The sequence below is a fragment of the Drosophila takahashii genome, chromosome 2R (assembly GCF_030179915.1).
Source record: "Drosophila takahashii strain IR98-3 E-12201 chromosome 2R, DtakHiC1v2, whole genome shotgun sequence".
Classification (NCBI taxonomy): domain Eukaryota; kingdom Metazoa; phylum Arthropoda; class Insecta; order Diptera; family Drosophilidae; genus Drosophila; species Drosophila takahashii.
Window position 1 is genome coordinate 7,737,516 of NC_091679.1, and position 25,530 is coordinate 7,763,045.

The 25,530-nt window shown below is 40.6% G+C and overlaps 1 protein-coding gene across 13 annotated transcripts in view; it reads left to right on the forward strand.

Annotated features, from left to right (window-relative positions):
* Positions 1 to 25,530, forward strand: part of Nipped-A (Transcription-associated protein Nipped-A) — a 520,496-nt gene that overhangs the window by 67,850 nt on the left and 427,116 nt on the right. For 11 of the 13 annotated variants that reach the window (XR_011418193.1, XM_070213836.1, XM_070213837.1 and 8 more), the window contains one exon: positions 14,468 to 14,665. Coding sequence is in view for 12 of the 13 variants with exons in the window: in XM_070213836.1 (XP_070069937.1) it covers positions 14,468 to 14,665 (198 nt within the window). In the remaining variant the exon portion in view is untranslated. Of the gene's footprint in view, positions 1 to 14,467; positions 14,666 to 19,674; positions 19,705 to 25,530 lie in introns of those variants that run through there. The other 2 variants (XM_070213840.1, XM_070213833.1) reach the window with 2 other exon arrangements.

Below are 25,530 nucleotides of genomic sequence, written 5' to 3' on the forward strand. Positions count from 1 at the left end.
GTTTTGAACTTGAAAAGTTAGCTATCATTTATGCTCTACGAAGATTTAGAATTTATGTGCAGGGTAGACGATTTAAAATAGTTAATGATTGTAACTCACTGACGTTAACATTAAATAGTTAAACCCTCGCATTGCACGATGGGCATTAGAATTGCTTGAGTATGACTTTGAGTTAGTTCATAAATCGGGAAGACTTATGCAACACGTAGACGCGTTAAGTAGGAATACGAATATACTGGTAGTAGAAATAAATAGTTTTGAAGACAATTTATTTATTTATCAAGCGAAAGATGAGAAGTTAAAAGATGTTAGAAAGAAGTTAGAAAAAGAGGAAGATAAAATGTTTGAGATGAGGAATGGAGTTATTTATAGAAAATCAAATGATGGGAAATTGATATTCTGTGTGACAGGAGAAATGGAGGGCAAGATATTATACAAATATCACAATGAATTAGGTCATTTTGGACGAGATAAGGTTATGGATGCTTTTGTTAGGACGTATTGGTTTCCAAATATGAAAGAAAAAGTGGTTAGGCATATTGACAATTGTTTGAGATGTGTGGCATATTCGCCGAGGTCAGGAAAAAGGGAAGGAGTTTTGCACAGCATACCAAAAGGAAATGTGCCATTCGAAATTATACATATCGATCATTACGGACCGGTTGATAATGGAAAAAATTGATAAAATGTTGTTTGGAATCGAACAGAAATGAAAAGTTATTGATGAATTGAGGCAAAAGTTAGAAGAATTAGATAATGTTAGTGATGTTAGAGATGTTAGAGATTTAGACAAAATTAGGAAAAATGGAATGGAATCGCAAATAAAATTACAAAATGACAACGAAAGAAGATATAATGAGAAAAGAAAAGATAGTTTAGAATACAAAGTTGGAGATTATATTATGGTGAAAAATTTTGATAATGCAGTAGGAGTCGCAAGGAAGCTAATACCCAAACACAAAGGTCGTTATGTGATAGATAAAGTTTTGAGAAATGATAGGTATGTAATAAAAGATGTGAAAGGTTTTCAATTGTCGCGTTGCTCTTATCAAGGAGTCTGGAGTGGTCAAAATATTAAGCTTTGGATTGGTAAACGAAAATAGCTGTAAATATATGCAAAGAATTGTAAATGTAAAGACTGATAGTATGTAAGATAATGTTAGATGAAATCAATTGTAAATTAAACCAAGATCAGGGGATCTTGAAATGTCAGGACGGCCGAATTGTAGCAGGACGGCTACATAGTAGTAGTATGTATAAGTTACGGTATTCCTTTTAGAACATTCTTGTATATTCTTAGAATACATTGTTGTTGTTGTAGAGCTTGCTCTCACTGGGCTTGCTCTCTCTCTTGTGATCTCACCATACTCACTCTCTTAGAGAGTCGGGGGTTGGTGCGTGTCGTGAGCTGAGAGCGAGTTTAGTTGAAAGCCAGCAGTGATCCTGACAAGAGACTAAATCAAACCATAAATCTAAATATGGCTATTAATAAATATATATAAATGTGTTGAATTTAATAACTGGGGATATATATTATAACCCTAAAAGTGTGACCATGCAAATGGAAAATAAAAATAGAACAGTCACAACACATGTGAGGCGCCGAAAAAGCTGCCCCACATCCAGCGAGTAGATTTAAGATATACACGTATTGGTAGATAATAAGAAAAGAACTAGTATAAGGTTAGGATAAGCCACGGAGGCAGGCAAGAAGCCAAAAAAGCCGTTAAGTTCAAAACTTCGGCCGTTAGCCAGTAGTTCAAACAGGCGTTATTTAGTATTTTAATCGGCCGTTAGCCAGTAGTTCAAACAGGCACTACTTAGTATGTTAATCGGCCGTTAGCCAGTAGTTCAAACATCTCAGCTGATCAGGCGCTCTACACACGATCGGATTAGGCGGTCTACAACGATCAAATTAGGCGATCTACGCACGTTTCCAGTGTTGAGGAGCGAGCGCCTATTTAAGCCCGGCTGCTGCCAGTCCCGGTCTCTTTCATTCGCCACCAGTTAAAGACAAAACATCGAAGCAGAGGAAAACCACGCAAGGACACCAAGGACACGCAGGACATCAAGGATCAGGACGAAGGACCCTAGTGAGTAAAGTGCGAGAGAGATAGGGAGAGACAGGGAAAGAAAATAGTGCGGCTAGGGAAAATATATTTAAAAAAGAGGAAGAAAAGCACAAAAGATAACCAAGAGAAATAAAACAAAACACGGATAATAAGAACAGCGAACACACACCGAGTTGGATTTATTTCTTCCCTGACCCAAGCCCCAAGTAACCCAAACCCGACCCGCGTGTGCCAAACTGTGGCCCAAGCCAAGCCGGTTGCGTTTTTGAGAACGTTCCTCCGCGCAACTAAACTTTGGTGGCAACCACGTGCACAGACGTGAAGGCGTGCAAGTACGGGTTTTCTTTCCGCTTGCATAGCTTTCCATCTCGGTTTCGACCGACGCACACCCATCCCGAACAGTGGGAGCCTGTCCCAGAAAGGGGAGCGCTGACTTCTGTCCATGTTTAGAGACGATTCCTATGCGTTGGCGTGAAACAGCCCCCAGGCAACGGGAGTTGTGCCCACTGTGCCTCCTCCGGCACGCACGTGACGGCTTTCACTCGTTCGCGTCTGGCCAAATCCGAGTCCCAAATGCCTGCTCAGACCCGCCAAAAAGGCCCGCCGCGCGCATCGCGGCTGATCGGCGACTGCGTCCACGTTGCCCGCCTCTCCTCGTCACCGCTTATTTACAAATTCGATTGTAAAGGAACCGTGGGAGACTGAGCTCCATCCCAGCCGTAGAAACATCTTTACAGTCTGGCGCCCGAACAGGGACGAGCGGAGGAGGCGTGCGGACAGTGAACTGTTGTCGGCAGTCGGGAAACGGACACACAGTGGTTTCCCCCATAGGCCAAAATTCAAAAAATTGATAGAACCCAAAATTGGCAAAGATTATGCAAATTTTCTCTAAAATGCTCAAGCTTTTTCGTGGCATACCAGATTTTTCCGGAAAATTTTCGGTACTTTCTAAAAATAGACCTAAAGTCGTGAGCACGTGTTTAGTTGCAAAGCAAAACTGCGCGCATCACTAACTTTAAAACTTTAAAAGCGTGTATTTCTTAAATTAATATTCTGTGATATGGATTTTGAAGTTAAAGGTATTCTTTTTAAGTTCCAATATTAATAAAAGCTAACTTGTGTTGTCCTTATTATGAAATTAATTCTTTACTTTCTAATGTTTTTAGCAGCTGTTGTATTCGTCTTTTTATGTTTACTTAAAGTTTTAACTGTGTTCCCCCAAGATTCCCCGATTCATTTTTTATTCAGTGTAATTGTTAATACCTTAAGGTATAAAAAAAGTTAAAGCTAGCTGCATATACTTGCAGATGTGTCCATAATCAACAATCTACTAACAGCCTCTATTTTTGTCTTTAAGGTCAAATCAGCTGTTTATTGTGTTTGAAAAATTTAATACTATTTTGTATTACAACGCGAAAACTTGTGATTGCAGGGAAATTTGATATTTTATTTTAGCGACGACGAAAGGGAGTTTGCGCAATGAGATTCATATGACAACTAACTCTTTAATTTCAATATATAAACGCTTAAGCCTAACTTAACGAAAGGGGCGAGAGACGGGGCGAATTCGCGAGCGCGATTAAAGCTTTATTACGCTCCCGCTCCCGCCTTACACTATTCAACAAAGTTCATTATAAAAGCGCAAAGTGCGCAAACACCGCCCCCTCTGAAGGACCACCGTCTTCAGCACGCCACAGGCAGCACCGCCAGCCTATGGACCGCTCGCCGATACGTCGTATCCTTCGTTTTCACGTCCGCCACTCGGACCTTGCCGTCAGCGCCGACGTGCACCGCCACGATCCGACCGATCATCCACTGCTGCGGCGGAAGATTGTCCTCGGCGACGACGACGAGAGCTCCCACGGCGACGTTTGGAACCTCCTGGTGCCACTTGTTTTTCGCCTGGAGGCTCGAGACGTACTCCCGGGACCATCGCTGCCAAAACCTGTGCCTGAGAGACGAGACACTGCGCCATCGTCGCAAGCAGGTTGGGCTGACTTGGTCCGGGAGCGCTGCTGAGGGTGGAGCTAGTAGGGGCCCGCCGATCAGGAGATGGCCTGAGCTTAGTGCTTCGCCGTCGTTGGGATCTGTGCTGATCGCTCCGAGGGGCCTGGAGTTGAGCACGGCCTCCACGCTGGTGAGGAGAGTTCCGAGCTCCTCCGCGGTCAGGATGTCTTCGCCGACCGTCCGAAGGAACAGGTGCTTTGCAGACTTCACACCTGCCTCCCAAAGTCCGCCGAAGTGAGGTGCTCTGGGCGGTATGAACACAAACTCGCATCCTCTTCTTGATGCGAATGTTTCGATACCGCCCCCCTGCTCCTCCAGACGGGCCCGGAACTCTCTCATGTGGCGATCGGCTCCGACGAAGTTCGTCGCGTTGTCGCACCACACCTTCTCCGGAATCCCGCGTCGACTCACGAACCTTTGGAATGCCAACAAAAACGCATCAGTGGTGAGGTCGGACACTAACTCTAAGTGGACCGCTTTGGACGCAACCAATCTAGTTTTTTCTCCTGAAGAAAAGGGCTTAGTTTTTGAATATTCGTTGCTACCGGTTTATTTTTCCGAATTTTGCCTATGTCGTCACTGAACTCGTGTGATTGGATCACTTCCACTATTTTCTCGAACGCAAAATTCAGTTCTCTTGGAGTAATACTTTTTTCAAAAGGCTGCGACACTTTTTTGCATCTTTGAATAAACCGAAAGACCCACACGAAAACCCTTAAAAGCCTTATGTGCCACGAAAAGGATTCTATTTTCTGAAGCACACAATTAGGCTCAGGGATAACCACAAGCGCCAAAGCTGCTTTGCGTAATTCCATCGACACGACATCAGCAGGTACTTCGAAGTGTCGATTCACAGGCCAATCTTTTTCTGCTTCGAGCAAAAACGACGGCCCAGCGAACCAAATGGAAGCTGTGAGTTCCTCAACGTCACATCCCCGTGACACGATGTCCGCTGGGTTTACTTTCGTGGGGACATGTCGCCAAATTGCTTTTTCCGACCACTCTTGGATCTCTGCAACTCGGTTTGAGACGAAAACCGACAACGACGACGGATGCGTTTTAATCCAATGCAGAGTGATCTCCGAGTCCGTCCATAGGAACACCTTTGTGATCGGAAAATTAAGCAATGGTCTTACACGATTATAAAGATCCGCAAGAAGGTGAGCTGCGCACAACTCAAGGCGGGGCAAAGTTTTCGTCTTGAGGGGAGCTACTTTGGATTTTGCTGTCAATAAAGATACTTTTAAACCTTCAGCGGTACTAGTGCGAACGTAGATGCACGCTCCATATGCTCGCATGGAAGCGTCAGCGAAACCATGTATTTCTGCCGGGACTTTGGCGTCTGTATGAACGAATCGCGATACCTCGATCTTGGGCAGTTGCAACAGCGTTCCCTTAAAAGCTTCCCAAGATGTCTGCAGTTGCATCGGCAGCGACTCGTCCCAGTCTAACTTTCGAAGCCACAGTTCCTGCAACAACATTTTTGCCCTAGTCACTAGAGGGCACAACAGGCCAAGCGGATCGAAAAGTCGGGCAGTCACCGACAGTATGTTTCGTTTTGTCGCACGAAGATCCAGGAAAGAGTCATCCAACCGAAATTGAAAGTAATCTTTACCCGGCAGCCAAACCACGCCAAGGGTCTTAGTTACGTCTGAGTCTGCCGTTAGCGGCATGACAGCGCTTTCAGATGCGGATAACTCTGGGCAGTTAGAAAACCACTTTGCCAATTCAAATCCTGCCTCTTGCAATACCTGAGAAACTTCGTCTCGAAGGCTTAGCAGGTCCTCAACGCTTCTGGCGCCAGTCAACAAATCGTCAACATAAAAGTCATTCTGAATGACCTTGGCGGCTTTTGGACACGAATCCTGCGCGATCTCTCCAAGCCGATTTAAACACCGAATCGCTAGATAGGGGGCTGGCGAAGTACCATAAGTCACGGTGTTCAGCTTGAAGATTTTTAGAGACTCAGATGGATCTCGTCTCCACACTATGAGCTGAAAGTTTCGGTCAGCTTCGTCAACCATTACTTGACGATACATCTTTTTTACGTCTGCTGCAAGCGCAAACTTGTGCAGTCTGAACCGAAGCAGGGTCGAATACAGCTCCTCTTGAATGGTGGGGCCAACCATCAAGATGTCATTCAACGCGACCTGCGTCGATGTACGGCTCGAGGCGTCGAATACCACTCTCAACTTTGTCGAGGTGCTTTGAGGTCGCAGCACGCATTGGTGCGGAATGAAATAGTGCGGACTGTCTGGGATTTTATTGTTCGTAGAAGACATATGGCCCATCGCTTCATATTCTTCCATGAATTCCAGATACATCTTTTTTAAAGAAGGATCTTTGGATAATCTTCTTTCAAGCGACAAAAATCTACGTTTCGCAACTTCATATGATGAACCAAGAGTGTTTGGGTCAGATTTGAACGGCAGACGAACCGAAAATCTCCCGGACGACAATCTTTGAGTGTTTTTCTCAAAGTGTTGCTCACAAAGTTGCTGCTCAGGAGTATGGACCTTGGCCTTGGGCGGCAAGTCCTCCACAGACCAAAATTTCTGCAGGGTTGTGTCGATTGACTCCAACACTTCTTCCTGGCAGCTGAGATGTACCAACTTTTCCGTATTTCTTATTTTTTCTGAGGCACATCTCCCTGACACTATCCAGCCGAGAACTGTTTTTTGCAAAATGGGGAACTCAGGCCCTTGCTTTATCTGGCCGACTGACAATAGTTCAAAGAACGAGTCTGCGCCTATAAGCATATCTATTTTTTGGGGCTTGAAGAAGAATGGATCTGCCAATTGAATATTTTCAGGCACCCTCCAGCCGCTGGTGTTCACCGTTTGATCCGGATGATAACCAGAAATATTTTTTAGTATATAAAATTCGGACGACAATTGACTGCTACCCACTCGCGACTTAACTATCGTGTGAATTTTCTTGGTTGCTTGAGCATTAGTTCCACCAATGCCCCGCAAGCTCAAACACACGTCCTCTCTCTTAATCTGAAGTCTCTGAGCGAGCTCATCGGTCACAAAATTTACTTGTGAACCAGAATCGAGCAACGCTCGAGCCAAAACTAATTCGCCACTTTTTGTTTGGACGCTCACGATGGCTGTGGCAAGAATAACTTTATCCGATGCAGTCGCATGCATAACATGCGAAGTGGATGGAGTATTCTGCAAGAGCGTGGGCTGAGGAGGAGCTGGCAACGCGAGATTTGATGGCGAGTAAATGTGCAGCAATGTGTGGTGTGAGGACTTACACACCCTGCATCTTTTCGATTTGCACCTTTTTACCGTGTGGCCCTTTCGGAGGCAGTTAATGCATAAAGGAGCCTTTTTTGCAAAATCGAATCTTTGCTGAACTGTTAGGGCAGCAAAAGCAGTGCAACTTCCTACTTGATGTTCTGCTGAGTTGCAAAACACACATACTTCGGGGTCGTCTATGGCAGCAACAAACGAAAAACTCCTATTTCCATTCTTCTTAGGATAAGCCTGGCTCTGCTGAACAATTTTTGGCTTACACGCTTCTTCGGCAACCATATGCTGATAGCGCTTGTTCAGGGCCGACTCACACTCGCTCCAAAGAGGAAGCGAAGTATAATCTAGCGATTCTTCCCATTTTCTTTTAGTTCCTGCATCGACTTTGCCCATTACTAGATGGATGAGGATGGCATTCGTAATACGTTTGTCATCCCCAATGGACAAAAGAGAATCGTATAGCGCTAGATTATACTTCGCTTCCTCTTTGGAGCGAGTGTGAGTCGGCCCTGAACAAGCGCTATCAGCATATGGTTGCCGAAGAAGCGTGTAAGCCAAAAATTGTAGTCAATTGTAATCAATTGTAATCACGTAGTATATAAAATTCGGACGACAATTGACTGCTACCCACTCGCGACTTAACTATCGTGTGAATTTTCTTGGTTGCTTGAGCATTAGTTCCACCAATGCCCCGCAAGCTCAAACACACGTCCTCTCTCTTAATCTGAAGTCTCTGAGCGAGCTCATCGGTCACAAAATTTACTTGTGAACCAGAATCGAGCAACGCTCGAGCCAAAACTAATTCGCCACTTTTTGTTTGGACGCTCACGATGGCTGTGGCAAGAATAACTTTATCCGATGCAGTCGCATGCATAACATGCGAAGTGGATGGAGTATTCTGCAAGAGCGTGGGCTGAGGAGGAGCTGGCAACGCGAGATTTGATGGCGAGTAAATGTGCAGCAATGTGTGGTGTGAGGACTTACACACCCTGCATCTTTTCGATTTGCACCTTTTTACCGTGTGGCCCTTTCGGAGGCAGTTAATGCATAAAGGAGCCTTTTTTGCAAAATCGAATCTTTGCTGAACTGTTAGGGCAGCAAAAGCAGTGCAACTTCCTACTTGATGTTCTGCTGAGTTGCAAAACACACATCACGTCGGGGTCACCATGAAAAATTTAATACTATTTTGTATTACAACGCGAAAACTTGTGATTGCAGGGAAATTTGATATTTTATTTTAGCGACGACGAAAGGGAGTTTGCGCAATGAGATTCATATGACAACTAACTCTTTAATTTCAATATATAAACGCTTAAGCCTAACTTAACGAAAAGGGCGAGAGACGGGGCGAATTCGCGAGCGCGATTAAAGCTTTATTACGCTCCCGCTCCCGCCTTACACTATTCAACAAAGTTCATTATAAAAGCGCAAAGTGCGCAAACAGTGTTCTTCATTCGTGTTTCGTGTTATTAGGTTCAAATTGTAATTTTTGTTTTCTTTTGCTATTATTGGATTTTTTGTTTATTATTATTATTGGGTTTTTTTATTTTTCAAGTAATTTACAGGTAATAATCAAAACTAACGGATTAATATTTGTGGACGGACAAGAACCCGAAGGCATGGTTTCTTATCCGCTTAAATATGATTTAAATGCAATAATACTTTAATAAAAAAAAATTTTAAACTGAAAATAGCTACGTGTTTCAAATTTGGTCCGATATTTTGTATGGAAGCTATAGGACATAGTCGGGCGATATATCCAATTTTTTGTTGCTATAATTAAAATATTTTTATAGAATTTTGGGAAACATTTCGTAACGATATATCAACTAGAAGTATTTTTGGCCGCGGCTCCCATACAAGCGAAACCAATGTGGGACAGCATCCCCGCTCGAATTGGGAGCGGCCGGGGACAGCCAGCACACTTCCAAACCAGTAAAGCCACCACTTCGACTGGAGAACGGGCGGATAGTAGCGACGATTAGCATCGACGGACGACCATTTCTGGCCACGCTGGACACTGGAGCGTGGCACAGCTTTGTGAGCGAGAGAGTGGTCCAAACTCTGGCCACCACTACCAACAAAAGGGCAGTGCGAACCCGGATCAGCAGGAGGCCGAGCTACCCTTCCTGGTGTTACCCACGATCCTGGACGACGTTGTCCTAGGGATCGACTTCTTGGCCGTCATCCAGGCGTCCCTGATATGTGGTCGCACTTGCTTGCGACTCTTTCCGGCGCCCCCTTGAGATGCAACGACGATAACCACGCCCGAGACACTGCCTGCAGACCCGACAGCCGCGAACCCACCCCGAGCGGGTGTCTTAATCGGTAGACACCCACGGAACCCACTCCAGCAGTCAAGTGACGCCACAGAGTTATCGGGCTCTCGGGCTGTGTTATCATCGAACTCTCGAGCCACCAAGGATGCATACTCATCGCTAACGTCATCGTCGCAAAGGGCCACCGGAGATGCACCCTCGTCGCCATCGTCATCGTCGCCAAGGGCCGCCACGGCCACATAATCGTCGCTGTCGTCTCCAAACTCTCTCGAGCGCTACCAGCCGCACCCTCCCGGCCTCCAGGACGACCGGGTCCAACTATGCCATCCCCCGCCGCCTGCGGTTACCGGACTGACTCCACTAGCGGATGCCACGATAAGCATATGGCAAATCTCGCCGCCATCGCCGAATGTCTGGAAGAACAGCAGCCACAGACACTCACCGGCGAGCCTATGGAACCTAGCGTTCCTCGAGGAGGAGATGAAACGATTCGACGGATTGGCCGGGGTGACCAAATAGTCATGAAGGACGAAAAGCCACTGAAGCAGTGGTATTTTCCAAAGAACCCGGCCATGCAGCAGATCATCAGCGACCAAGTCGATGAGCTACTCCGGGATGGGAGGATCGATCCATCACGGAGCCCGCATAGTGCTCCCATTCTCCAGGTGAGGAAGAAGACTGGGGAAATGCGAATGTGTGTCGATTTCCGGCAGTTAAACGCACACAGCGTGCCGGACGCGTACCCGCTTCCGCGCTTCAACCACATCGTGGAGCGCCTGCGGAACGCGCGCTATATCTCGACGCTGGACCTCAAAAACGGCTACTGGCAGATCCCAGTGGCGCAGGAAAGTCGCGCTTGTACGTCATTCACCGTGCCTGGATGAGGATTGTTCCAGTGGCGAGTAATGCCGTTTGGATTACATTCGGCTCTAGCGACATTTCAAAGGGCCCTAGATAGAGCCTCACGCTTTTGCCTACCTAGAGGATATCATCGTCACAGGAGCTACGCGGGAAGAACATATGCAAAACCTTAAGGAATGCTGGACCGGGCCAAGTGCTAGTTCTTCCGCCGAAGCCTAGTATACTGTATACTGCATGTAATCAGTGAGGCCGGTATCCAGACCGATCCGGACAAGATCGCGGCCATAAAGTAGCTACAACCCCCCACCAATTGCAAGGAGCTGCGGCGATGCCTGGGAGTCGCTTCATGGTATAGACGATTTGTACCCAACTTCGCCGCCATAGTGCAGCCGATGTCCACGTTGCTACGGAAGGGGAAACGATGGCTCTGGGAGGAACCACAGCAACTCGCGTTCGAAGATCTGAAGAGCAAGCTCACCGAAGCGCCGGTGTTGGCATGCCCGGATTTCACCCGGAAGTTCCAGTTGCAGACCGACGCCAGTGACTACGGGCTCGGAGCAGTCCTGACGGAGCAAGCCGTAGAAGGCGAACGTGTGGTGGCGTACGCTAGCCGGCGACTGGTGAAATCCGAAGAAAACTACTCGGCCACCGAGAAAGAATGGCTCGCCTTCGACTGGGCCATTCGGAAACGCCGGTGCTACCTGCAAGGGTATCAGTTCGATGTTATCACAGACCATTTAGCCCTGAAATATATAACATTGAAACCGGGCGAATCGCTCGCTTGGCGCTGGAGCTCCAGCAGTTCCAATTCGACGTGCACTACAGGAAGGATAACCAGAACGTGGTCGCTGATCCACTGTCGCGCCAACCACTGGACACGCTCCACCAGCTACAGGAAGCAGTATCACCATGCAAGTGGATCCGAGCCAAACAAATCGACGTCCAACCGGAAAAGTTTCCGGACTACGCCAAAGAGAACGGACAGCTGTACCGTCACCTCGGCGATCCATCACCCATGGAAGCGTTTCCACGGAGCACCGACGACACGTGCTGGAGGAGTGCCACGACCACCCCGCGGCGGGGCTCATAGGGATCCGCAAGACGATCCGACGAGTTGGACATCGCTATTTCTGGCCTGGAATGCATAGGGACGTTCGCCGACACGTAAGGTGCTGCGAGACTTGCCAGCGAGTCAGCTCAAGCCCGAGGGGAAGATGCTCACCCGTCGCCCAGAGGAACCCTTCACCATGGTCAGCGCCGACTTCATCGGACCCCTACCCCGATCTCGTCGCGGGAATACAATGCTGCTGGTCTTCCTGGACGTCTTCTCGAAATAGGTCGAGATCATACGCAGCGCAAAGTTATTTATATATGCGCAATCATAGAAAGTTTATTTATCCATCTATCTCACACTCCCTGAGTGCTAAGTGACGGGTATTAGATAGTCGGGACACAAACCCGACTCTAGCGTTCTCTCTTGTTTTTTTTAAATGTAGGCTTTTAAAATCGATGTGGTTTTTTCTTAAAAAACTGGATGTAGATAAATGATTTCTTACAATTTAGATATAAAGGCTTTAATAACTGACATTTTTCACTTTAAAGTAGAAAAATTACACTGCTACAAAATGAATGCTTGTACGGACTCTGCCCAAATGCAGAGTTAAACCGAAATCCCACGATGCTGCTGAAATTCATTCTGCACATTCAATGTGCTTCTGCTTAAAGTCTTCGAGCTGTGATCGTGCAACGAAGAAATTAGTGGCATTGTCACAATAGATGCGTAAGAATAAAGTTATTAGTAGACAGATCGGAAATGAGTTCTATGTGGATTGCTTTTGACGAAATGCATGTAAAAACGGACATGTTTGTTTTATATGGCACCTTGCTGTGTGAATGAAAGCGATCAACTGGAAGTGATCCCATGATTTGTTCCATTAAACGGGGGTTGTATTGGTAACAGTGTGTGCAGTGGCGTACAATCTTTCGAACGATTTCTCTGGCGTTTACAATCCAAGCCGGATTCCAATGAGAGCCTTTGGTCCAGCGTGCATATGTCGTTTAAAAACGACATATCTCCCCCGTTGATCAACGCGGAGTTCGTAGAAGGGCGGAGATATGTCGCGCGGAGATATGACTCTATGCCGTTTATTCCTCGGCGAACTTATGTCACTTTAAAATGACATAAGTCCGCCACAAGTAATTTTTAAACGACACAATTTCGCGCGGTCTTATGACGTTTAGCAGCGACATAATTTCGCCAGAAAAAAACGACATAAGTTCGTTTAAAAATTACTTGTGGCGGACTTATGTCATTTTAAAGTGACATAAGTTCGCCACAAGTAATTTTTAAACGACACAATTTCGCGCGGTCTTATGACGTTTAGCAGCGAAATAATTTCGCCAAAAAAAAAGACATAAGTTCGCGGACCAAATGTACTGCGCGATATTATGTCCGCGGAATTATGACGCTATGCCTAAGCTGAGACACCCGTTTTGCATACAAAAAGACCTCAGCCCAGCAGAGGTCGCTTTCTGCTTAGTAAACTTCTTTGAAAGTTAGGGAAATGTGATCGTTCAACGAGGGTTTAAGTTTTAAATGCTATTTGATCTAAGTTAATTAAAAATGGACGTGAAGTAAGTTAAAACGAACTAAAATTGATTAAAATAACATAAATAAATAGTTTCTAAAAGTTTAAAGTACATTTAGTGTGAGTTTTATGGACTTTTAAAAATGTCCCAACTACAGACTGCTTTTTCAAAATGTCGTTGTTTGGTACTTTTCAAAACAAATTATTTTTTAGTTTTCAATAAGAAAACAAAATATTTTTTGTTGTTTTTTAAAGTTAATAGACTAACCTTTCGATCAGTACCTAATGCGTGAATGTCAAAATGGCAGATCGAATTACTAATCCTTTCATCTAAAATGGATTTTATGTGTTTTTTTATCCTTTCTTTGTTATTAAAAATGCTCTTACAGCTCTTTGACGCGGAGGTCCATATCTTTGTAAGTTTATTATTTTTTTCCTTGCATTTCTACTATTCCATTTACTCCTGAATAATTTTGCGTTGTGAAATTTTTGTTTTGCCGCCCTTAAGCGCTACTTAGGCCATTTTGCTAAAGACCATGTGTTATTATAAGGTACCCTCAACTAGTTTCACCCCAGAAGGAATGTTTGAAGTTTTGCTTAATACCACGAAGATTGAAGACCAACAAAATATTTAGTAAGAGAAACGCGTTGGGCATAAAATTGGCTTTCAGAAAATAATTTTTTCAAAAAACCTTGCAAACGACCAATGTTCAATAAAGTGTCCCGAACACAATGAAACTGTTGAGAGATTTATTGAATTTGTAACTGAAGTTTGAAGTTTAGTGTAAGTTAGTTTAAGACGAAGGCGGGTGCACAATAAAGTTCTCTCTCGCTCTCTGCGAATTCACCCCGTCTTTGTCAACTGTCGTTAAGCTAGGCTCTAAGAACTTTGTGAAAATATAGTCGTTTAATCGTTGAAATTGATTTAGATCGACCACACGCATTATTTATCGTCTTCGCTTTCGCAGTTGCCCAATTAAAGTTATTTGCCTCCAAAGTTTTCGGTTTTCGGTATTTGGAAAAACTATTCTAAATTTTCAGAAACTATTTTCACAAATTTGACATTGACGGAATTTGGTTCGTAATTTCATGAACTGATGACGCTTAAAGCTCAAATTTTTGATGCAGCCCTCTGGTGTTCTAAGGAACCTTCATTAAACACGCTCGCAATTTAAACGAGCCGTATGGCCGCTGGGGTCACATACTATTCTGTCCCTTTTACTATTTGAGCCTCCTTTTCCCCTACTATATGACTTTTTACGAAATAAATAGACTGAACGACGTCACGTAAAGTAAAAACGTCTATGAAAGGGCTTACTATAAGAATTTAAAATAAAATATTTACATGAATATAGAGCTTTAAAAATATTCACTGATCGTCTTATATTTATATCTTCTAGATTCAACTTTTTTTAGGATTTGTTAAGGATATCTATACAAATCTTCCCAACCATCTTACATCAATTTTCGAAACGTCTAGTGATATTTGGATTAGCGATTTGAAAGACTTAAATATCGAAGTGCTTTTATCAGATGCGTATTCCGTAAAAACAATACATGTCGAGAAGCAACTTGACTCAAATTCTCAACAACAACTCGTAAGTATTCTATTTAACTATTTTATTTAAATTCGCTTCTTGTAGAGCAATACAAAAAACAAGTTAGGATTTTAGATTTTATTTATTCTAATACCCTTGCATAGCTTTCTGTCGGAACACGTTTCCGAGCACATAAAATATATATATTCTAGATCAGCATCACTAAATGAGTCGATCTAGCCGTGTTCGCTTGTCTGACCGTTTTAACTTCAACTAGTCTCTCAGTTTCAAGCAATCGGGCGCATTTATTATAATCTTACAGAGTATAATAATTTCAGTCAGAAGATTGGAACGCAGTAAAGGAGAAATCTTTGACTCAATAGAGTATATATATTTTATATCCAACCCTATCTTGCTTGTCCGTCTGTCCGTCAGTTCGTCTGTCCGCTTCTACCCGAACTAGTCCCTCTCATAGGATTAAAAAAAAGGGAGATAATTTTTTATTCATTTATGAATATGGACTGTTTGTTTAATATTTATGTAAGATCGCTGTCCTCATGGACTTGTCCGGTTCTGGTGAATATTTCCCGAAGGCTCCTTAAAAAATTTTAGGCAGACATATGTTTCAAAAATAGGTTTTACTTGTATATTTTTATCAAATAAAAACACCTCTTAACGAGGTAAAAAACTAGTGACGATCGCACATTCAACATACAAAAGTTCTGATATCAACATTTGTGACGAAAAATTATTACACTCGTCATTAAATAGACTTTCTAATATTTTCTCATTCGGCCCGCCCTAGCAAACTATTCCAGCCTTTTTCCCTTCACAGGCATTTTCTATTGCAGCGTGCCGAATGAGAAAATATTAGAAAGTCTATTTAATGACGAGTGTAATAATTTTTCGTTTCATTCGTTTCGTTTTCATTCTGACTATCACAGCCAGGGAACGTAACTGTTATAAGTTTTTAACTTTAACAGTTATTTTCTGATTTGTAAAGTAAAACTCAAAGAATAACTGTTATTTTTTGAGTTTTATAATAAAAGTTGACAAATAACAGTTATTCGTCGTGATCAAAAATAAAACTCAAACTTGATTTATGGCGATTTTGTGGGTAAACAAAATTTTAAAAAAATATAGGTATAAAATATGCGCGGTTGCCTTTTTTAACAAATTTTTAGTAAGTTATAAAAAGCACGGGTATCATGTTTTTTTTTAATTATTTCATTTTTTCAAAAATGTCAAGGGAATAACTGTTATTCATAAAAATCAAAAAATAACAGTTATTTTTTGAGTTTTATTATAAAAATCAAAAAATAAAAATCATTACGGATTTGTAAACTACAATGGCTAATAAAAATTGTGGTGTATTTAAAAAATTTTTAGCACCCTTCTAAGTGCGTGATTTTTTTGTATGAAAAATTTACAATAACAGGTCTTTTCGTTCCCTGATCACAGCAGATTTTCATTTCTTCGTGTATATATAGTAGTCGCCTTCGCACACTCTCCTGGTGCGCTTCGTCACTACATGGACTGCCGTCCATAGTGATATTTTCCTTTTTAAATCAACTAAAGACCGCAGAGAGATCCTTAGCATTTTTAGGGCTGGCACAGGAAATGTATGCATTTACATTAGGGCAAGAGTTTAACCACCCTGAAACAATAAAAAACGGAACATAAACCTACTGCTTATTATACCCGTTACTCATATTCGTGCAAAAATATGTGACAGCTAGAAGGAAGCGTTTACGACCCCATAAAGTTGTAGTCTGTAGTCTGAAGATCCCTGAAGATACTTGAAGCTCCCTGAAGATGCTCGGCGCTGCCCGACTCGGCCGCGTAGAATCGATCCCTACTCGTAGCGCCTTAGACTCGCCAGGAGATCAGCTGCGCGGGTTTAGGGAAGCGTCACCGTTTTTAGACTAGGGTGAACAGAGGCCGCGGTCTCCAGGAATATCTCCTGTCGATGCACCAACGCCTGCCCCTTGCTCTGTCCCGGATGGTCCCACTAGTGTTTCACTCAGATCGCGCTGGCAGTCCAAGTTACGCATGTATACTGCCGAGCGCTTCACTTTGCTTCTGGTACTCGGGGTCTGTGTCGTACGCCGATCCGGGACTACACGACCCAACCGTAGGGCTCTTTTGAAGTTCTCCACTTGAGACCGCAACGATCGACCGATCTTCCTTCTGGCTGATTGGTTTCTCCCCAAGCTCACGATTTCTTGTCGCAGGCTTTCACCACTCAGACTCTGTTCGACGCTCCAGGCTACATGCGAGAATTTAGTGAGACAGAAATTAAACGGATCGCCTTGACCTAGTCGTGTGACGCCCTCTGCACCTCAGCTATTTTTTTTTTCGATATGCTCAACAAAAAAAAATGTATTGGAGGGTGTTATGTGAAACTCAATTCACTTTCACCCATGGTAAAAATAACGAAAGTAGTGAATAAAAAAAAGAGTCATTACAAAAATTGAGCAGTGTTGCAGTCTATGCGTCTAAGTCTGGAATGAGTTTCCCACAAGCGTGCCGTCCAAGTATTCAATTGTCTGATGGGTGCAATTTCTTTAGTCTTCTTCTGTTCATAGGTCTGAAAAGTGTGAAAGCAAGTCTGTTTGTGTGGGAGACGAGTTTTGATCTGTAGCGAATGGCAGTATTGGTGATAGATTTCCAAACAGGATTAATTTTGAGATCTCGAAAAATAGTAGTGTTTCTTGTATAGTATGGGGCGTTTATCATGTCTTAAAATTTTGGATTGGCAGGATTCAATTCATTTTATGGAAGTGTTACAGGCAGTGCCCTAGAAGTGTATACCCCAATGTAGACTAGGCATCAAGGTTGCTTTGAAGAGCCGGGTTTTCGCCGTGATCGACAATCCACTGCCCAGTCGAAGAAGACATCTCATTTTCCCCGCTTTTTGCCTTACTGAAGCACAGGTGGCCACAATGTGCTGCTTCCAGGTAGGGCGCCTGTCCAGAGTAAGTCCAAGGTACTTAACCGTGTCCGAGTGTTTTATTGGAGTCCCGTCTAAGGTTAGGCGATAAGTGTTCAGCCTGTTCAATGAAAAGGTTACATGCTGAGATTTGGCAGGATTAACTGCGATGTTCCACCTCGACGCCCAGGCCTCAAACTCATTTGTCCTGCACTATATCTGTCGCCTCTCTTCACAGAGCACTTTTCGCCTGGGCGACGGAAGGTCCGAGGTGAATATTGTATACAAGACAGGACCCAGCACACTTCCTTGAGGGACTCCAGCAAGAAAATAAAATATTTAAAGTTAAAAAATAAAAAAAGTGCATCCCAGGGGGCGGGTTTTTTTTATGCAGAAAAATATGCGACAAACTTGAAAAAGATCGGTTGAGCCATTTAGAAATGCCGATGACCACGGACTTTCAAAACGTGGTTTCGAGAAAAACGCACTTAAAGATGCACTTACGTACCTAAAGTGTTAGAGGTTAGGGTACTGGTTTTAGCATAACTTCTAAAGTTTTTGTCCGATTGACTTAAAATTTTTTTTTTGTATACTCTTAAGATGTTAAGATGATCCGTGTCCAACTTCCACGGCAGAGTCCAAAGTCCGGCGCAGTTCTGTTATATACTTTTGCGCTCTGCCCGCGTCAACCCTCCAATACAGATCCAAAGTCCAGGGTTCCTGTTTGATTCCCTTGTACTTCGCACACGGCCTGCAGTTCTCGTTTTTCTAGTTGTTGCCGTCCCGCTGATTCCAATGGTGCAAACGGCACGCCTGTGTGCCGCTCGGTTGCTGAAATGTGGCACTTGACCTCCTAGACCAACGTCCACGGCAGAGTCCAAAGTCCGGTGCCGTTTCGTTAATTCCTTTTGCACCCGGCACTCTCGCTCTGCCAGAGAACTATTTTTTATACCCTTGCAGAGGGTATTATGATTTCAGTCAGAAGTTTGCAACGCAGTGAAGGAGACGTTTCCGACCCCATAAAGTATATATATTCTTGATCAGCATCACAAGACGAGTCGATCTAGCCATGTCCGTCTGTCCGTCTGTCCGTCCGTCTGTCCGTCTGTCTGTCTGTCCGTCTGTCCGTCTGTCCGTCTGTCCGTCTGTCCGTCTGTCTGTTTCTACGCAAACTAGTCTCTCAGTTTTTGAGCTATCGGGACGAAACTTTCGCAAAAGTCTTCTTTCTATTGCAGGTAGTATATATGTCGGAGCCGACCGGATCGGACAACTATATCTTATAGCTCCCATAGGAAGGATCGGAAGAAAAAAACTTTAAAAAATTCTAGCTTCGGTGTTTTTTGAAATATTACCTTCTTCTTTTGGGGATGTTATTTTTTAAATATTTCTGAATTTCGAATTAATTATTTAAAAAATCGGACTACTATATCATATAGCTGCCATAGGAACGATCGGAAAATTAATGGAAAAGTAATAGGAAATAAATTCTAGCTTCTTTGATTTTTATTGTATTATCTTCTACTCTAGGATATGACTCTTTTTAAATATTTCCGAATCTCAATTTTAATTTGATCAAAATCGGACGACTATATCATATAGCTGCCATAGGAACGATTGGAAAATTAATGAGAAATATTAGAAAATTAACATTTTTGCGATTTGTTAATTAATAGGAATGATCTGCAAGGGTATATAAGCTTCGGCTGGCCGAAGCTAGCTTCCTTTCTTGTTTTAAATTGTAACCGCATGTAAGTTTGGTTTTTGACAAGAATTTACCTCATTTTTTTCCAAGTCGATTTTATTTATTAAGAGTAGTATTTTTAAAGAAAATTTAGGAAATCACAAGCCATATTTAAGTGTTAAATATCTCTTAGCAAGTGAGGATCTAACGTGTGTACTTATTATTTTGACCAGTAGTGTACATATGCATATGGACAGTTGCACGTGCTTTTCATTGCTGTACGACAGAGACCATATGCTTGAAGTACGTCAGTTCGAATCCGTCTTTCTTGTTTCCACTCACGAAATTTTGCTTGCCATATTGCTTCTTGCTTTCTTTTTCGAAGTTAAAGAATCTCCTAGAGAGAGAATTCGGCAAAAATGATATTATTTAATATACATTTTTTGAATATTTCAGGTAAAAACGATATGAGTATGAAAAAACTGAAATTTACATAGACATATCGACTTTACGGCGACGTGCTTTTTTTTGTGTGTAGATCGACTCGTCTAGTGATGCTGATCAAGAATATACAGTGGATCACATTAATATTCGGTTTTTGTTTTTTTTTTTTAACTTCAAACGTGAATAAAAGCTTTGTAACTACAAAAATAAATAACATAATAATGCAGAAATAAAGCTTATTTTATTACCTTTTCATTGATTTATATATATTAATACTTTATTTTTAATTTTAAAGAGATACATACATAAACAAAGAACAACCCGTATATTTAGGCCACATTAATATTCTGTTTTTCCTTTTTGTACTAAAAAACTAAAAATTTATTTAGGAAATAAACTTAATTTGACATTTAAAATGCTAGTCATTATGGCCTATGAAGTTATAGTTTTTTACACAAAATCAACTATACCCTACAAAAGGTTTGTCACGATACCCTACAAGGTACAAAAACGGTGTCACTCTCAAATGGCGCAAACAAAAGAAAACGCCAAGTACCAAAAACTTTTGATTAAGATCTCATTTATACGAGCATATATTTGCCTGATTTTATTTTCCACTCATATATTTATATCATTTTATTTTCCACTCATTTATGCTCTGGCACTGCTGACACACAAATAAATTGAATTGGTTTGCTTTTAGAAAAACCAAGAGAGAACGCTATAGTCGGGTTGGTGTCCCGACTATCTAATACCCGTCACTCAGCTAAAGGGAATGCGAACGCTGTACTCGGGTTGGTGTGCCGACTATCTAATAATCGAACCTCAGCTAAAGGGAGTGCGAGGGAGATAGATATATAAACAATTTTGACTGCGTATAACTTTTTAATAAATGGCCCGATTTGAAAAATGTCTTCTACTTTTCGATATATATACACAACAAAATTGCATTTATACTTCTCGGAAATCTTTAAAGATGTGGACGCATTTAAAATCGTTAGTGAGCGATTGTGGGCGTTAGAGGGGGCGTGGCGCTCGGCTAAAATAAACTTGCGCTGCGTAGGTTCAAGAATATGTGTGGAAAATCTTAACCTTCTAACTTTTGTAGTTTCCGAGATCTCAGCCAGCGTTCATACGAACAGACAGACATACAGACAGAAACATATCTCATTTTTTTAGTCGTTTTATCTACTATCAAAATAAAAATAAAAAAATTAAGAATTTAAAATTTAACTATTTTTCTTAAAATTAAAACCGCATGTAACTTTGGTTTTTTCTTATTTATTTCCCCTTTTTCCTTATTTTTTACGGTGTAAGTACTCATTTTTTTTTCCAAATCGATTTTATTTATTCAGAGTAGTATTTTTAAGGAAATTTTAGGGAATCACAAGCCATACTTAAGTGTTAAGTGTTCCTTTTAAGCTGCAAATCAGATTTTATCAATAACTATAGAGATGTCTCTTAGCAAGTGAGGGTGTAACGTGTGTACTTATTCTTTTGACCAGTAGTGTTTTAGTGTTTTTAGTGTATTTATGCTAACGCAATTTATATTATGTGTAGTATATAGTAAATAGCTGAATATAAACCTAATTATTTTCACTTTACCGCTTGCCATCAATAAAAAAAGAAATAAAAAAAGTAAAAAAATGAATAAAAAGAAAATAAAATAACAAAAAAAAGAATAAAAAAAATGGTTAAAAAATTTTGCTCTGGGACTCGAACCCGCGTCGATTCGATTGCTAACCAAGTGCTTTAACCGTCTGCGCCACGAGTACAGCCGGACGGCAGCTGACAAGTTCTGGCATTGAACATTTTGGTGTGCCAGAGCATGTGAAAACAAATATTTCTATTTTTTAGAAAAAATTTCTACTTTTTAGAAAATGTTTCTATTATTTAGGGTTGGTTTCATTTTAGGGTTAGGGCACTAATTTTTAGAAAAATTTTATTATTTTCGTTTGCCTTTCTATTTTTCAGAAAATAATTTCTAATTATAGGGCCTTTTTCTAGATTTTAGGGTGATTTTAGTTCATGGTAACAATTTTCTACATTTAAGAAAAACTTCCTAGATTTGAGAAAAACTTTCTTGATTTTAGAAAAATTTCCTTAGATTTAGAAATAACTTTCTTGTATTTAGAAAAAAAAAATCCATATTTTTAGGGCGATTTTCTAAAATTTAGGGTAAAATTTATTTTGAGTGTAGACGAGTCGATCTAGCCATGTCCGTCTGTCCGTCGGTCCGTCGGTCCGTCTGACCGTCTGTCCGTCTGTTTCTACGCAAACTAGTCTCTCAGTTTTGAAGCTATCGGCTTGAAACTTTCCCAAAAGTCTTTTTTCTATTGCAGGTAGTATATAAGTCGGAACCGACCGGATCGGACAACTATATCTTATAGCTGCCATAGGAAGGATCGGAAAAAAAATCGTTAACAAATTCTAGCTTCGGTGTTTTTTGAAATTCTAATTTAATTTAATTTATTTATTTGTTTTATCCTGATGTGACAAGACTAGGTCTTATAAATTATTACATCGGCCACTTTGGAAAAATTAATAATAGGGTATTTTACAAAACTTAAAAGCTAATACAAAATTAATAAAGAGGAATACAAAAAATAAACAAAAGAAACAAGAAAGGAAGTTAACTTCGGCCAGCCGAAGTTTATATACCCTTGCAGGTATACCTACTTAAAATGTTGTTTTTACATTGTCAAAAATCAAAACGCCTACTTTCTACAAAGTTACAATACACCCAGAAAAAAATATGGACTTAAAACCCAAAAAATGGACTTAAACTAAGGTAATATGGACTAATTTTGGACCTAAGGAATCTTAGACTTGTTTTAAGTCCTAACACACTGACTTGTTTTAAGGCCATGATGGTCTTAAAAAAAGTCCATATTACCCAAAAATTTAAGCATTTAGATATTCATCTAAACTTACAAAAGCAGTTAGCCACTCGAAAATTTAATAAGGGCGTAGCCCAGAGGAAACTATGCCAGTTCCCGGCTATTTTGAACCGGGTTCGAGTCCAGTACAAGACATGTTTTATTTTTTTTTTTTACATTTATTTTTAAATTTTATTGTTGTATTTATTTTTTATTGTTATTAGTAAATGAATTTTACAACTGAAAAAAACTTTCAACTCATTTGCACCAGTGGGATTCGAACCGGGGTCCTCTCGCTTCAGGGGCAGACACCTTACCAGTTACACCATCAGACACTGTTAAGTACATGTGTCTAAGCGACACATAAAGTCATTTTTAAAATTTTTTATTAGATAAAAATTATTAAAATATTATGTGTACGCCGCACTCTCTTACTAAGCTAACATCTCATATGGATAAGATAAACATTGTTAATTTAACAGCATAGCTAACATATTTATGACTATTTTTTATATACAGTTGTGATAGATGAAAATATACTGATATATACTGTTGGGAATACTCTTACAAAAATTCAGAACGATCGGAGCATTAGAACCGAAGTTGTAGCTATTTATAGCGCACTACCACTACCTGCACATCGGCCGTTACAAACTTGAAACTTTAAACGCGATTATCTCAGAATCTTGTTTTTTCGAAATTACCTTTGCGGTGGACACGATTACTATAAAACTATTAATCCGATCGACACAAAATTGACCACTTATTTATTATAACAATAGCTAGTCCTTGAACGAAGGATTTAGAGCGTCTTTAATTGCATATTATTTTCCTTTTAGGGATACTTTTCCTAAAAATACATTGAAGCCAAATCATCAAACTTGTGGCTGTCCATACATTAAGTAATTAGCAAATGATTACTGTATGGCAAAAAAAAACTAAATGTATAGTTTTATACGTTTTCGCTATATAAAAAATCAACACAATAAAATTAATTAAACATTTTCTTGAAAATATAAAAACAAATATATTATTGTTTATAGACTATTTTTTTTAAATATACTCATATATGGGTAAAATTTTGATAAGTACCAAGATCGTAATTTCCTCCCGAATAATAAAAAATGATTTGTTTTTATTTTTTGTTAAAAAAAAAGTTTTTTTGTGTTGTTTATGGGCATGTGCTATTTTTTAGGTAGTGGACTATATTTCACGATTTTAATTCCTTAAAATCTATGGCCTAAAATTGAACATTTATGGCCATTTTTACTATTTTTAAGTCCACAATGGCCTTAAATCACCATTTTAGGCAATGTAGTCCATGTTTCCTTAAATCTAGGAATTTTTTTTTTCTGAGTGTAGTTTTTCTATTATTTTTTTGATTATTCCTATGGGAGCCATAACATATAGTGGTGCGATCCGGCTTGTTCCGACATATGTACTACCTGCAATAGAAAGAAGACTTTTGGGAAAGTTTCATCGCGAAAGCTTTAAAACTGAGGGACTAGTTCGCATAGAAACGGACAGACGGACAGACTGACAGACGGACAGACGGACATGGCTAGATGGACTCGGATATTGATGCTGATTAAGAATATATATACATTATGTGGTCGGAAACATCTCCTTCACTGCGTTGCAAACATCTGACTGAAATTATAATACCCTCTGCAAGGGTATAAAAATAGTTACATTTAACATTAAATAATTAAAATTAAACAGATAGAGAGTAATAGTAATAGTATTATGATGATGTTGTGCTTTTCAAATAATTGGTAATATCTTTTATAAATTGCGTTGCAATCCTTAGGTTTTTAATATTATTAGGAAGGTCATTCCAGTAGCGTATAGCCTGAACGAAAAAATGTACATGTTGTTTACTGATCATATTACTATTAAGGTCCCCTACCAAAACAAAGTTTTGATATTCAACGGATAGGTCTAAGACCGTCTTCAGCAAATCCTTAATGAGGGTTAGACGATGGGGTCTATAGATACAGCAGCTGATTTTTGGATTCATTTCTTTATCATTTTTTTTTATAATAAACGTATATTCAACGCTGCTGTCCGAAGGATATGAACAATTCATAACGCTCACGCATTAAAGGAATATCACTAAATTCGTTACCAAACCACGTTTCGCAAACATAAACTACGTCAGAATTGAAAGTTTCAAATTGAAACCAACAAATATTTCTCTAAACTCATCCATTTTCCTTACTAAGCTTTGAGCATTTGCTTACTTACAGTTCTGAGCAGAAAGGACCTCCCTTGTTAAATTTTAAAGATACACGGAACACGCACATATGGGTTTGGAAAGCACAAGCATAAATTGAAGTTAATATGGTTTTTGGATTATATAATTTACTCTTAAAAACTACAAATAACAAAAGCGTCTCATCTGCTTCATCTCGGTGGTAACATCAAAGAGTTTTGCCTACAGCACCTTGAATATTCGATCCTCAGCTTCCCGCATGGGAACTCTGATCAGTGTGGCTTATATATCGAATCGGCTATTCATTGCCGCGAATTTGAATAGGTTTTTTTCCAGTGTATCCAAACGCACAAAAAAACTTGAATTTAGACTAACAAAAAAACACGGCCTTTCTTTTTACTGCTTTTGTGTTTCTAACCCTTATGACTTGTCTAGCTCTGGGTTTCACTATTTTTCGAATAAGAAATTGTTATAAAGTGGAAAATAGCGATAAGGAATAGATTGAAGTATTCCAGAATTTTAAACTAATTAAGAAAAACCCGTTATGTAAATTTGTTGCTTAGACTTAAATGGTTCGCGATATATATGTAAAATACTTTGATAGTCTTTGCTAAATAATAACAGTCTTTCAATGATTTTATTTTTTTCGACTTAAAAAATTCAATTGAAAATCATAAATAATTGTTATTCAAGACTTATAAAAGTAAAAATAAAAGTTATTTTTGAGCGATGTTATACGGATTGATAATAATTATTTTAAAATTTTTATAATGA